This window comes from Aspergillus melleus (genome assembly GCF_016097325.1).
Source record: "Aspergillus melleus strain CBS 546.65 chromosome Unknown contig8, whole genome shotgun sequence".
NCBI lineage: Eukaryota > Fungi > Ascomycota > Eurotiomycetes > Eurotiales > Aspergillaceae > Aspergillus > Aspergillus melleus.
Window position 1 is genome coordinate 355,238 of NW_025763377.1, and position 14,644 is coordinate 369,881.

At 52.2% G+C, this 14,644-nt stretch overlaps 5 protein-coding genes across 5 annotated transcripts; 3 read left to right on the top strand and 2 right to left on the bottom strand.

Moving 5' to 3' along the window:
- Positions 1-106: 106 nt before the first annotated feature.
- LDX57_012229 (uncharacterized protein) lies at positions 107-1,700 on the top strand (the record flags this gene model as incomplete). The annotated part of the gene is made up of 2 exons (XM_046093965.1): positions 107-162; positions 227-1,700. The coding sequence occupies 2 exons, from the start codon at positions 107-109 to the stop codon at positions 1,698-1,700; spliced, it is 1,530 nt and encodes a 509-aa protein (XP_045949944.1).
- Positions 1,701-2,496: 796 nt separating this feature from the next.
- LDX57_012230 (putative PHD transcription factor (Rum1)) lies at positions 2,497-8,049 on the bottom strand (the record flags this gene model as incomplete). The annotated part of the gene is made up of 5 exons (XM_046093966.1): positions 2,497-3,646; positions 3,718-6,389; positions 6,448-6,539; positions 6,600-7,518; positions 7,684-8,049. 5 exons carry the CDS (start codon positions 8,047-8,049, stop codon positions 2,497-2,499), a joined length of 5,199 nt encoding a protein of 1,732 aa, XP_045949945.1.
- A 2,490-nt stretch (positions 8,050-10,539) lies between these two features.
- On the top strand, positions 10,540-11,876 carry SLX1 (structure-specific endonuclease subunit SLX1; the record flags this gene model as incomplete). The annotated part of the gene is made up of 2 exons (XM_046093967.1): positions 10,540-10,784; positions 10,865-11,876. 2 exons carry the CDS (start codon positions 10,540-10,542, stop codon positions 11,874-11,876), a joined length of 1,257 nt encoding a protein of 418 aa, XP_045949946.1.
- A 41-nt stretch (positions 11,877-11,917) lies between these two features.
- On the bottom strand, positions 11,918-12,649 carry CDC8 (bifunctional thymidylate/uridylate kinase; the record flags this gene model as incomplete). Its single annotated transcript, XM_046093968.1, has 2 exons — positions 11,918-12,447; positions 12,514-12,649. The coding sequence occupies 2 exons, from the start codon at positions 12,647-12,649 to the stop codon at positions 11,918-11,920; spliced, it is 666 nt and encodes a 221-aa protein (XP_045949947.1).
- Positions 12,650-12,927: 278 nt separating this feature from the next.
- On the top strand, positions 12,928-14,541 carry LDX57_012233 (tRNA-ribosyltransferase family protein; the record flags this gene model as incomplete). The annotated part of the gene is made up of 3 exons (XM_046093969.1): positions 12,928-13,165; positions 13,239-14,253; positions 14,361-14,541. 3 exons carry the CDS (start codon positions 12,928-12,930, stop codon positions 14,539-14,541), a joined length of 1,434 nt encoding a protein of 477 aa, XP_045949948.1.
- Positions 14,542-14,644: the final 103 nt, after the last annotated feature.

Below are 14,644 nucleotides of genomic sequence, written 5' to 3' on the forward strand. Positions count from 1 at the left end.
GAATGTTTGCCCGTAAGTAAGCGCCATGCAGCCAAGGGTTGGGGTATTTATATTTGCTTTTGTCCTCTTTCGTGCCTCAGGTGGACGATTCTCGCAGTAACCCAGGATGGAGGTCGCCGGACTGGTGCTCACCGTGGTCGGAACGCTGGACATCTGCATCAAGTAATTTAACGGACCTACATCAATCTGATCAAATCTGGCTTACTTGGTTGATTGTATGTGATAGATATGGAACTCAACTTAAGGCCACATACAAGGCTATCAAGCACCTGGAAACCGATGTCGAGGAGATGTGCGTAACGATCCTGGGTGCACTGCTGAAATCCCAGGCACAGCTCGACTCGCTCAAATCCATGTGGACAACTCTAGATCCCAAGCTCCAGGACCATTTCGCCGACGCAGTATCGCGACTGAAGCAGAGACTTCTGGGTTCCTTGGGCGATCTGAAGCAGCTCAAGGAATACAGTCGAGCGGGATCGTCGACCCCAGATAAGCTCAAAGCCGTGTACTTGAAGAAACATGTCAAGAAGACGGTTTCTGACATTGAAGAGTGGCAGGCCAGATTTGATCCATCCTGGTATCTCATCAGTAGGATCTCGGATTCAGTCATCGATCGCCAATTGACGACCGGCCTGTCGCAAGACAATCCCTCCTCGACGAGACTTGCGCGCATGAGACAAGCGATCAGAGAGTCATCGTCTGAGAGCCCGGGATCATCCTCGGTATTCAAGTCTCCGGATACGATCAGCTCGATCAAAACCAGAATCGTCGACATCAACACCTTCACGGCGTCCTATACCGACGACGGCCGACCCGTCATCCTCGATCAGACAAATTACCTATCTGCCACCGCTGCAGGGCCCAGGCTTCAAGTTCGCGATCTAGCAAGGCTCCTCCGCAACGTTAACCACAAAACATTCAGTCTCCTCCGTTGCAGCGGCGTCATCGACATATCAGACGACACACAGAAGCAATATCAATTCATCCTAGAAGTCCCGCGAGGTCTCGTCGCGCCAATGACCTTGCGAAGTCTCCTTCAACACCAGCCCCGATGCTCCCTAAACCTCCGATTCCAGCTCGCCAGGCAACTCGCTCGCTCCGTCATGTTCGTCCATACCATCGGGTTCGTACACAAGGGGATCCGCCCCGAGACGGTCCTCGTGTTCGCCGACGCCCAGGACGCATCGGAATACCGACACTCATACCTCATCGGGTTCGAGAGGTCCCGTCGTGCCGCATCACCCACCGACTACGCCGGCGACCTCGAGTGGGAACGCAATCTGTATCGACATCCCGTGCGTCAGGGCCAGTGGCCCGAAGAGCTGTTCGTCATGCAACATGACATCTACAGCCTTGGCGTGTGTCTGCTCGAACTTGCGTTATGGACGTCATTTGTTCAGAGTGACCGCGGGGAGGACGGCGACGGCGATACCAGCGTTCGCCTTCCCTGGCCAGAGCTGGATATCGCGTCTGCGCTGGCGGATAAGGATTTGCGTCGTGGCGCGTTCGTCGTCAAGGATCGGCTTGTGGAACTTGCTCAAGATAGACTCCCGTCGTTAGTGGGGCTGCGGTATACGGAAGTCACTGTGGCGTGTCTCTGCTGTCTGGATGATGGAGAGGATAATGTGTTTGGTGGTGAAGTGGACAGGGTCGATCAGGATGGGATTGTGGTAGGGGTTAGGTTTATTGAGAAGGTATGACTCCCCTCCTCCATCCCCTCTCATGCATCAGCTGATTGATCTATCTTGGAAAATGGCCATTGACATCATGAAGGTTCTTTTGAGAATTGAAGATCTGCTTGTGTGAGATATGTGGACCTCGACTATATCAATTGCTTCATCGAGCTTCAACAAGTTAATAGCACAGTAGGCTTTTGTTAGAACAGAGTCTATTTCATTCATTAGGATACAGAAACGTGGTTCGCGTAGTATTACACTCAACATAGAGTCAAAAACAAGTAGGAGAAGAGACTTCAGACACGACCACATGAACAGTGCTAGTTCCGCTGGACTCGGTTCGAGCAGTGACAAAGGCCGATCGTGCCGACCAGCTCATTCCCATAGACTAAGAATGAGAACACAAGGCAATGAAAAATCATGCAAAAAGAACGCAGCAAAAAAGCACACCCCGGATATGCGGAGACACCCCGTTTTCTCCAACCCCTTGGATACACCGAGCTCATGAAAAAGCACTAAAACAAAGCACAGACAGAAGGTGATAATCAACAATAAGACCATATCAAGAGCATAAACACCGTCAAGACTCATACATTGCAAAGTAGGAAAGAGACCACCGGGTGACTCGTAAACGCCACAAATGCCCGTCGAGGATAGGGTGGATTCGACGTCGATGGCTCGTCTGAAACAGAAAACAAAAGAAAAAAAGAAAAAAAATCAAATCCTCTCATGAGAGCCCCGCTAATTTTGGTCACAAAGAAGTAGAAAGAAAATAATGATATCCGAGTTGAGGTCCCCTTTCATAACAGGCAGAAGAAAGTTAAGTCAAGTCCGCGTTAGATGCGACATCCAATTCAGCCTTCACGCCATTGGGTTTGCTGTCTGGTGAAGCTTCATCCTCCGTGGGATCAGAATGATCCTCATTGCTCGCATCGAGAGCCTCGAGCGCCTCGTTAGCGTGAGTGTTCTCCATAGGTTCTAGCTCAGGTTCCGGTTCTTGCTGAGGTTCCGGTTCCGGTTCCACGTCTTGGTTTGTTAGGTCTGCAAACACGTCGTCTAGATTCTGTCGCGGACTGCTATCAAACGGATCTTGATTATCGACGTCCACACCCGGGGCCGTGTCATTTTGGTCCCGAGTGTACTGGGGAGAACTGAAGAGCGACGTATCCAGCCCCCGGTGATGCGGGGAGGGAGAGCGAGCAGGGAACGAAGGAGAACGGGCCGCAGCGTGAGGTAGGAATGCAGAGGAATCTGGCGCGAAGGCCGGTGTGGTGTCACTCCCAGGTAGAGAATAATTGGCAGAGAATGGGTAAGGGGGGTTTTGGGAGTCCGACATCGCGGCCAAAGTAGGTCCCGAGCGATAGGCATCCGAATGCGGGCTGTCGGTAGGAGTGTTAGGTGCGGGCAGGAGTGGAGGCCGGCTGGTTGGAGAGTCAATGGATCTGCGCTTGGTGAGATTTGGCTGTTTCGAGCGCAGGTGAGGAGGAAGGTCTTCCGGGCGCTCGACGCCCAACTGTGCCATGATCTTTTGTTGCTTCGTTGGGCGCGGCTTGCGAGTAGAAAGAGACTGCTCGAGAATCGGCGGGGCTTCCGGAGCCACAGGTGCCCACTTATGAATTTCTTGTCGGAAAAAATTGGTCTCGTATGCCAATAAAACCTCTGCGCCTTCGATCTTTCGCAAGTAGAATATCAGGGTCGGAACTTCTTCAGTAGTGGTGCAGGCAGCGTTGGTGAAGCTCTGGAGAAAGTCACGGAAGGTGGTCGCTTGATTGAGAATACTGTCGAGGATCTCTTCTTCATCAGGCTGGAAGGGCAGACCGGCAATTTCGGCCTGCCATTCCTGAAGATCCTCAAGTTTGGGGCGCGCGGCATCACGGGGAATCTTTTGGCGCCAGTCGCAGATAGGACAGGTGTATTTGTCAAACTCCTTGACTTTTCCTCTCGCGATCTTCAAGCATTTGCCGTGGTACCTAAAGACGGTTGAGATTAGCACGTCCATCTCAATATATCATTCGCATGGAACACAAGCAAGCTAACTTACCATTCGTGGCAGACTTCACACTCGATCATCATACCCGCCTCCGAATGCCTGCAAATGCAGAACACGTCTCGCTTGCGTGACTTGCCTCCTCCCCACATACTGGGGGCAGTATTATTCTCCAGCAAACCGTCCGGGCTGTTATCCCGAGAGGCCGGTTCGACCGGAGGCCGACATCGATCTTCCAGATCAAAACAGTAAGAGTTTCTCTTTTCAACGTACTCCATGTGGGATTTCAGAATGTGGAGCGGAGCGTTGGCCTTTCCGAATAATTTCTTGCCTTTCCTCATCCAGTCCTCATGGCGTTTCTGCTCTCTCTCCAGGTCAAGGGCACCGGTGGGCCGGCTGTTTAGTTCCTCCAGGGACTCCATAAGCTCGCGGACCTCTTTATACTTGGGACGATTTCGTAGGTCAGGATCCCTACTCCTTTCATACAGGGATTGTATCTTTTTCTGTGCCTCACGCTGTTTTGTCAATATGGCATCCACGGCTGCGAGAGTCTCGGGCGAGACGGGAAAGCGGGACGCCTGGGCGGACAGCGCTTCGAGCTGTTGATAATGGACCGCCTCAACGGACATCAGTTCCTTGGCCTTGGCTTCCCAGGCCTCCCCATGGCGGAACAGATCCTTGAGGTAGAGGAGGTGGTCATTGGTTTCCGAGAGTCCCAGTTGTTCGCCGGCTTGGATGAGTTCCTGGCAGTCCTTGAGGGTCAAATACTGTTCCCGCCGCCGACGGGCTTCGTCATTCCACTTCATCTGCCGGAGTATGTGTTCCAGTCCTTCTACCTCGGGTATCTCCACGTTGAAATTGCGGGATGACTCCACTAGTTCTTCCACTTCCTGGACCGATCGGATGTGGGGGTTCATGAGGGCACCGTTAACGTCCTGGCGGAATTTCTCGATCTCGCGGGTCTTCTCTTCCAGAGCCGCCATCTGTGGACAGTCGAACGACAGTTTATCAGCCTCTGCAAGAAGGGCGTAGATGGTTTCTACTCTGCGAACTTCACGATCACGTTCTTCCAGCTGCGCGGCCTTGGAAGTACTCCTGCGCCAAGCCTTCTCGTTCTTCCTCCGGTTCTGCTGCTTCCGGGTGATGTAGTTGGTTGCTTCTTCAACCCATTTATCGCAACGCTGAACGAACGCCGCAAGATCTTGGAGACCAGGCAAATGGTATGGGATTTTCTCACCTTCATTTAGTAGGCTATGAAGGACCTTCAACTGGGGCCTAGGATCTTCTTCCAGAGTCTTGTCACGCTTCTCACCCCATGCTTCCGGGATCCTGGCACGTTCCTGAACCTTGTGTACCAAGGCTTTTAAGTCGTCGTCGCTAATCCGGTAACGCAATGTGTGGTCCGGTCCAAGTAACCTTTGAGTAAGCGGTTCTCCACAGCAATCGTAAGTTTCCACGTGTACCAGGCACACAGTTTTCCCGGTCCTATGGCAGCGGAATTGCGTCAGGTAGCTAAGAGCTTTGCAGAATTGGCATTGGTAATCCTCCTCGGGAAGGTCTTCCTCTTCGACTAAGAGCTTGAGTTGGCAGCCACCAGCAACCGGAGACTCCCGGGACCCGAGAGTGCAATTATGAGGCGCGACCTCTCGATGTTGAGCTGCAAACAAGGCTCGATCAGCCAGTTCTCGCTCACAGGTCCTCTGGAGTGCAGGAGCCAACCACTTGGCGGTTTTGATTGATGGATCACGATCCGCTGCTGTTAACAGCAATTCGTCATGGGAAAAGCATGGATGACGCCGGAAGGCTTGTAAGCGCTCGACGCCCGCTGCACCCCACGGCTCCCAGTCTGCCGGCGCAAAGTTGACAGCTTCGTTAAAGTTGAAGCCGTGGTTGAACCCAGCATGATACGCCTGCGGGAAAGTGATGACAAATTGTCCGGCTCTTTGATCAAGTGCATAGACATTGACGCCGGCCTTGCGGAGTTGATCTGGTGGCATCAGAGTGACAAGCTGGAAAAGCAAGTCAGGCTGGCCCTCGAAGAGCTCCGGAACAGCCTGTCGCATTGCCTCTTCGAATGCTTCGGCATCCGCCCCGGGGATCCCGTACCATGTCTTGGTGGCACCGAAGTGCTGGTAATTGGCGGAATAGGCGTAATGATCCTCGTTGTGCCAGCAGAAGGTTGAGAAGCACATGCCGACATATACCCAGGGAACCGTCATGCCGGAAATGTCAGACTTGATATGGCGGAAAAGAGAATCCCCATGGAATGGGAGAACATTTAGGTTCCAAGGGTCAACTGAATATCGGTCGAGCGGATTGCGCTCAATCGTAGGAAACCCACTTCCATGCGTAGTTGAGTGGATGTCGGCGCCGTATTCAACCTCCACCGTCTCCGTCAGGCTTTCCACTAACCGCCAAAACTCTCGTTCCACGTCATCCTCGGATTCACGCCGATGGGTGTTAAGAACGGGATCAAAAGGCATCTTAGAGGCAAAGTAATTTTTCTTGAAGTTGTATGCCTTCTCTTGGAATTGTTTCAGGGAATAAACCCCTCCTTCCTCGAAGCCGAATTCCCCGGTGCCTACAAGACACTTGGGGCAGTGCCAATCATATTCCGGAACCGTTGTCAAGGGAGGGTCGAGGCATTGTTTATGGTACCCGTGATCGCAGCTATCACACACAAGGATAGAAGATTGATCTTCAGACTTCCCACAGTTCTCGCACTTCTAAAAAATTCATTTAGTATTCAAATCATAGTGAATGGGTGCCGAATGCGAGACTTACTTCACCGGTTTTGCGACTGTCGTTCTTGCGAGGCCGAGGTGGAGTGGGACGAAGAAGACTCATGTGCGAGCCAGCGACAGTTGGTGGAGCATCTGTGAAGAAAGCATCAGAAACGACAGTTCCTCTTTTGTTTAATCATTTTTGAAACATACCCTTTCGAAGGCGCTTACTTCGCCGACCGTTGGGGTCATCGCCGTTGTCAGTTTGCGATCCGCTTTCATGGCTGATCGCGCGTTTCATCGGATGGCTTCCGTGGCCATTAGAGACCGGCGTTGACGTGGCAGGGTGTTCTGCGACGCTTTTCGGAGTAAGTGAGCCATTCTCGGTTTCCCGCTTGACCTGAGGAGCACTGCTCACGGCGACAAAGGAAGGAGATTGATTGACGGCCGTGAAGCCGGAGCTGGCATTGACGGGAGTAAAGCCGGAGGCGATAGGCCGGGGTGGAGTGGGCTCAACCGCTGGCGGGAGTTTATCAGGAGTTGCCTCATATTCTTTCGGGGTGCTCTGAGGAGCGGCAGCCGCCATGGCGAGTGCGCTTTGAGGAGTCGCTGAAGGAGTCCGATTTTCCGGCGGGATCGGCTTCTTGGTCATAGGAGAATGGTTGGGCGACGGCGTGTAAGGCCCGCCATGTTCCAGTTCCAGTTGCTGCTGCACTCCAGGCTTAGCCACCCGTAGATATTCCTCGTACGGCTGCAGCCATCTCTGATAAGAATTTTTGAGCGATGTCGAAAGAGAAGACATGATTTTGCCGCTATAGCCCAGATCGCGACCAATCTCCGCCCATTTTTTCATTTTGCAGACCTGATCGAAACCACCCCGGACTTCGACCGCCTTTTTCAACTTGTACAGGTCCAGGGGTCGCTTATCGACACTTGGGAAGCGATTGAGATTGGTACCATTTTGTTTATGGTACTTGGCCAACTGGTCGAGGTAGTTCAGGTTCGCACGAGTACCTGGGTTCGGGTCAGAACTGGGCTGCGGAGTTCCACCGGCAGCAGACGTGGCTGAACGCGGGGGCATACCTCCTTCAACCGAGTTAAGCTCCTGTCGACGAGTTTTGAAGTGAAAGCGCTAGGAAATTACGTCGTTAGCTATTATTTCATCGCGAGAAAACGCGCATTGACCATCTAGGGGAGGCGCGGCACTCGTGCCGAGGGTTGGAGAAGAAAAGGATGGGAAACCACATCCAAAAAAATGCATAGAAAAAAAAAAGACGCGAAGGAATCTCATACATACCTCCGTGTCAATAGCAAAGGTGGGCTGCCATCCTTCAGGTGGAATAATCCTGCAAATTCCATATTTCTTGCCTTCGGGCGCGATCTTCCGAATGTATGCTTCCGGATCCCTGAACTCCTCTTCGGTTGGACGAAAGGTCGGGGCCTCTTGCAGGCCATGAGGACGGACTCGTTTGCTCGGTTCTCGAGGGGCGTTGGGCTGTCCTCGTCGCTCTACTGTGGACAGATCCAGAGGATCGGAGCGCCGAGCGCTCAAAGGTACATTATGAGAATGCGATGGGTGGGTGCTGGAGGATCGGGTAGGTTGACGGCTCGCCGAAGGCTGCAAGCCTGTCGAGTTGCCTCCCGTTGAGGCCGGAGCCACCATCTCTGAGAGGCAACGGCCTGATTGAGAGCGAAGGGGAAAATTGCGCCTGTTTTATCGCGGACGGAAGGGGGCTATCATCCGATGCGAAAAACACATGGAACGATGGAAAAGCCAGGAAAGGATTGAGATGAAGATAGGATAGAGAGAAGAAATCCCACCCACTACTGACGTATGGTGGTCGGGGAGCGAGCCAGGGAGAGAGGGGAGAGGAGGTGAAGGAAGTGGACGAGAGAGGATTAGCAGATGGATGTTGAAGGGAAGACCGAGATGAGCCCGGGAGGGTTAGTGTGGAGAATCTCGGAAGAGTGAAAGTAAGTCAGCCAGACTCAGCCTAGAGGGCCGACGAGGTGGTCGTTAGGTCGGGGACTCGGGGCAGAATTAGCAGGGGACTAGGTCGAAGTAACAATACTAGTGAATTAGCACGCGGTCACCATTGGAGGAATGGGGAGGGAGGTAGTGAGCTTCGTTAGTAGTAGATACGGGCAAAAGGTAAAGTTGGATGGGTTAAGTAAGCCAAGCGATGTGGATCGGCGGACCAAGCAGCATGATTATATGACAGCGTATGGAGCATGGATATAGAAGTTCTTGATCGCGGGAATTGCCAATAGTTCAGAGGGAATAAGGATTATCTAGAGGATCTTACCGTGGGGAGTGACGGTAGCCGGAGTGGAGTGGATAAGAATGGATATACTCCGGACATCCAAGGGCTGAAGTCGCGGCGAAGTGGAGCGAACACTAGCAAAAACGATGATTAAAGGCAAGGGAGGCGAGGGGGAGGAAGAAAAAAAAAAGAAAAAGAAAAAGAAAAAAGAAAAGAAAAGAGAGGAAATGGACAACGACAAGCCAAGGATTCAGGAAGGGGAGAGGGGGGAAAGAGAAGAGAAGGAGAGGGAAAAGAGGGAGAAAAGCGACTCGATCCATGATTTGCATCTGGCAGCCTCAGGCTCTGGTAGCGAAACCCTGGGACGTCGAACGATACCGTCAGGTATTATCATACTGCCGCAAACGGTGATGTAACGAGATCCCGCCAAGAACGGGGCCGATTGTAACCTTGCAGGTTTCTAGCAGATTAATTATCACGTATATAATTACAGAATAATTTATAAATTGACCTGTAACTGGCTAGAAGAAATTAAGTGCATTTCTGTTTCTCGGTCATCCCTTATATCGTGACTTATGACTCGACGACAAGAAGTCGTAGTGTTCAACCACACTGACTAAGGTTGTTACGTTACCGGAACGACAGTACCTGCCAAGCCCGCCGTCCAATACGATACTGTACGTACACCGACCCGGATGGGGGAAGGTCGCGTACTGAAAGGGTTCCTCTACTTAGTTTCAACTACATTATTATTATTATTATTCTTGCATGCAAAGTCAATTAGCCAGTCTAGCCGAATCTCAATCAGAACAATTAATATTAATCAACTAACTACACTCATCAGCCCACTTTCCATCCCACCGGAGTGCCGACCTTTTCCCGCGGGCTGGCCTTTTCTTTTCCATCCATACCTCGGCAGGTGGCCTACTCCCAGTCTTCCTACGTGACACGTCAACCATGGGCCGCATCCGACCAGACGTTCAAGGAAAATCCTGCTTAGGGTTCCGCGGGCAGCATGAACCAGGAAACGTCCCAGGTCGGTGGAATGACCTGGCGTTTTCCTAGCGGCGCGTTGGGGGTCCCTCTGTTTGCAGGGTAAGGCACCAAGGCCCCAATACAGCCTAAAAGGTAATAAAAAAGAAGAACGCGAAATCGCCATGTCTTCTTCGGTATCTAGCTCTAGGGTATCTACGAAGTAGAAGTTATCTACTCCGTAGTTCTCCGGGATAATCACGACCGTGTATTATTACGGTCGGATGTCAAACATTCCCCATATCAAATGATCTTCACCGTGATCTTCTTACCTGCAGTAACTTCTTACTGACGATTAATACGAGATTTTGTTCTTTTTTTTACCTAAAGTCTAGATTGTCTTTCCCGGCCCCTTAGGTTGTCTCTGCTTCTTTGTCGCTATTTGCTCGCAACCCTGCGCCGGTCTTGTACCTAAAGGCACGGGTCATGCCATGATCTTTCAGGATTGATCATAGTTATATATCACCGGGACAATTATGTAAGTTTGTGCATGTAGTAATATGCCATCTCAATACATTTCCATTGCCTATTCAAAGAGCATGTACTTTTACTAAGTACTTTACTGTACTCCGACCCAATTTCTGGTCGTCTATATCCATGGCGGTGGAGTCGACCCACGGCCCAGCAACGAATGCCTCAGGCCACCAAGCGGAATGCAGCCGACCCCCAGCGGGACGGAAGTAACTACTGTACATGCAAGTAAACCGTCAACACAACGCAGATTGCTCTTCCAGCTGTCGACTTCGTAACCGGACTCGTTGAATTCAATATACATACCTCTGGCGTGTCCATTTTATCAATCACCAGCGGTTCACCTTCCCATCCCAAGCAAGACTTTGTTGACTTCACTCGCCACCATGGCGGACGCCCGAGGCAACCATACAAAACCGATTCCGGCATTCTACTGCTGCTATCTACTTCGCTCGACCGTGAAGCCCAAGTCGATGTATATCGGGTCGACGCCTAATCCTGCTAGACGTCTCGCGCAGCATAACGGTCTCGCCAAGGGAGGCGCGCGCAAGACCGCGAATGATAAGCGACCTTGGGAGATGGTTGTGATCGTCGAGGGATTCACGAGTCGCATTGCTGCGTTGCAGTTCGAGTATGTCATCTATCACGTATCTCACGAGATAGTACGATCTCGTGTACGGGTCATCTACCGAATAGACTGACCGAATCTAGGTGGGCGTGGCAGAACCAGAGAAATTCTCGCCATCATGTTGACTCGGAGGACGACGAGAAGGCCAAACCTACTGCGTCCCAGTCCCGGAGCGATCGGAACGCCGGCACGAAAAGGAAGAAACCATGTCGTTCCCACCGTCTGAAAGTATCGTTGAGCGCGCATCTGGGTACGTTGCATACTTTGCTGCGGTCGACTCTTTTCGCAGGCTGGCCTCTCAAGATTCGATTTTTTGCTGCCGATGTCCACAAGGCGTGGCAGGCCTGGTGTGATCGTGTAGATGGTTTTCTGCCAGATCATATGGCGGTCATCGCGGATGGACATTGTCTTGAGGCATACAGGCCGCATGGCGTTAGTGATTCCAGGGTAGGGAGCATTCAGGGCATCAAGGTCGATTACACTCCGATCCAGGATTACGCGGAGAAGGCGGCGTTTATACTCGTTGATTCAGAGACCCTACAGTGCAATATTTGCCGGATGCCGGTCGTTCCAGACGCTGAAATGGTGGTGGTTTGCCCAGAGGCTGAATGCTACTGCACGTCTCATCTAATGTGTCTATCAAACCAGTTTCTGGATTCTGCTAATGACACGGCCCGGCTGGTTCCCACTTCTGGTTCATGTCCTGCATGCCATAAAACCGTCCATTGGTCATTGATGATGCAAGAGTTGGGCCTGCGAAAACGCGGTGGAAACCAATGGCTGAAGGTACTTCGAAAGAAAAAGAAAGAGACGAAAAGAGCCAACGCCGTTGCCAAGTCGAGATCCAAAAAAGACCAGAAATCTGCCAGTGAAGGTTTGCCCGGAGCGACTGAACCCGCAGACCACGAGGCGAACGACGACTCAGACGAAGATGCCCAGGATGATGTGTCTTTGGATGAGAATTGGAGCGAGCTTCTAGACCCCGAGTCGGGTTCCGAGCGCGAGGATTCACCTAAATCCCAACAGGCACCCTCAAGGGTCGAGATAGTCATCCAAGACAGCGACGACGATGGGGGCGAGATCTCTGAATGGTAGACTTGGTGATTCAGAGAATCATGGCAGGAAGAGGGAGTAGTTTAAGCTACAAATTTCTCCAGCTTCCTCAAAGGTCCGATGTGATTTAAGCGGGATATGCGCTCCGTTACGGCCTGTTGGATGTCCTTAGACACGTCCTCAAACTGTCTTCCTGCATCAATAACGTGGATGTCACCGCTTGGCTGCAAGCCGAAGATGGTTCCAAACAGCTCGCGCACTCGTTTTTGCATGGGTTCGTTTTCATAGCGCTCTACGCCAAACCCGCCTCGTTTAGCAGCTTGCTCCGGGGAGATTTGCAAGAAGAGGCAGATGTCAGGTCGAGGCAGACCGATCTCTGGTAGCCATGCCCACTCAAGCGACAGGTTCGGGTTCCCCTTTGCAGCGGAGTACACAGCACCGGAGTACGAGTAACGGTCGACTATCACGGTGGTTCCGCTCGCAATGTCCTCCTCGATAGCCTTAGCGGCCTCCCAGCGATTGGCGGAGAAAAGAAGGTGGATTGAGTGGTCATCCAACTGCGACTGGCCCTTTAAATAGCCGTCGATCATCTTGCCAATAGTGGTGGTTCGGTCTGAGGGTGCGCGAGTCAGTAAGAATCGATGCATATGTGAGCGCCTGCGAAACATAAGAGACCTACCTGGAAATCGAACATATTTCACAGGTTGTCCCGACTCCTGGAGGGAGTCGCGCAAGGCTTCACACTGGCTCGATTTACCAGCACGATCTAAGCCTTCGACAACGATGAGAGCCCCGCGCTTAGCTTGTTCTGCCATGATGAAAAACAAGACTGTAGAAGATGATTTAATTGAACAATAACAACCAATCAAAGTCACGGAATGACAATTGCGCAGAGATCGGCTTTTGGACAATGTGCGACGGAGAAGGATGCGGAGTTGTCGGTGGTGGAGAGCGGAACCGGCTTGGTTTACCCATTTCTCAGGCACCCATTCCGCTGGATTTCATTTTCTCCGACCAGCATCGGCTTTTCCCTTTCTGCTTCCAACCATCTTGGATTATTTCTGGATCTGTCTCATCCACTCTCCTTACCGGCATGGAACCCGAGACCCTATCTCGCCCTCAGGACGAGATGCTCAATTTCACTCTTTTGAATCCCACCACATCCTCTACTTTGACCCCGCGGCTGGGCAATCTGGCCATCACAGGCCGAAAGGCCATTTCCACGCCGCACTACATCGCCCTGACATCCCGAGGCGCGGTGCCACATATTGCGCATGATGTGATGCAAAAACAGACTGCTATTGGCAGTCTCTACTTTGGGCTGGAAGATTGTAGGTCCCACTGTTACTTATCGCGAATCGCAGCAAGATGGCTGACTGTTGATGCCCATGGGGCTCAGATCAGTCATAGAGAAGCAAAACCAGAAGAATAAATCCCCTCCAATCTACCGGATTCCTACCGAATCACACGAATCCGCCTTACGCAAATTTACTTGCTTCCCCGAAGATCAGCTATTAGTCCTAGGACCCCGTCGCGTGCCTCCGATCCCGACCCCGCCGATGAACACGAACAACTCGGTCGCTATCATGACGGCGTTTGGGTTCCGACAGCTAGAGGCCAACCAGTATGTCGAGGCGGTGCAGAAACTGCGTCCGGATATTGTCGTTGGTCTGGCGGACTTGGTTGTAGGACAAGAGCCTGGGTACAAGAGGCGGGGGAAGATGGTTGACCGGACTCATGCGTTCACGATGCATGCCACCGATCATTTATACGGAAAGGCGGCCCCGGAAGACAACCGTTCCAGGGCCGCTTACTTCGCGCCGGTGCTACCGCTGGACAATACCGAACAGACGATCTATCTGGATGAGCTCGAAAGCGATCTGCGACCACACATCGCCGGCCTCGCATTGTACGAGTCGGGGTCGCTGTCTGTCTTGTCCGATGCCCTAGGCGACCTGCCGCGACTGCTTCTCAGCGAGCCAGCTACGCCCCAGGATGTTCTGCGCCAGGTATCCCTCGGTGCAGATCTGCTCACTGTGCCTTTCATCGGCGTGACTTCAGACGCCGGCGTAGCGCTCGAGTTTACGTTCCCAGCTCCGGCTGAAGGAAAAGCTTCCGAGGCCCGACCGCTTGGTTTCGACCTGTGGTCGTCTGCACACACCTTTGACACATCGCCGTTAGTCGAAGGATGCCAGTGCTATACCTGCCGGAATCACCATCGCGCCTATATCCACCATCTGCTCACCGCCAAGGAAATGTTGGCCTGGACCCTCCTACAGATCCATAACCACCACACAATGGATCAGTTTTTCCAACATATCAGAGAAAGCATCCAACGCGGAACCTTCGAGTCTGAAGTCCAAACATTCCAGCGCTTTTACGTCTCCGAGCTCCCCAAACAGACCGGCCAAGGGCCTAGGTGCGTTCCCACTCGATATCTATATCCCCTGGTTGTCGAATAAACAACCCAACCCAACTCAACCCGGTAGGCTAGGAAGCCAGGTTACTAACAAATCATATTTGCAGACTCCGCGGCCACCAAATCGACCCATCGAAAGCGCATCAACCCCGTCGGAATCCTCGCGGATTCGGCCGACTCGACGACGCGTTGGAGAAATTCGCCGAGTCGCAGTCCTCCGTCGCCACGCCCGACACCGATGCCTCGGGTCTAGAAGCCCACGGGTTCGCGACGAAGCAGGATTCCTGATCTTTTTTTGGCTTACTCTTTTGCATTTTCCCTTACATTCGTTCTGTCTCATGGTAGAAAGCATACGGCTATTGCATACCTACATAAATACATAGCTCAGGCG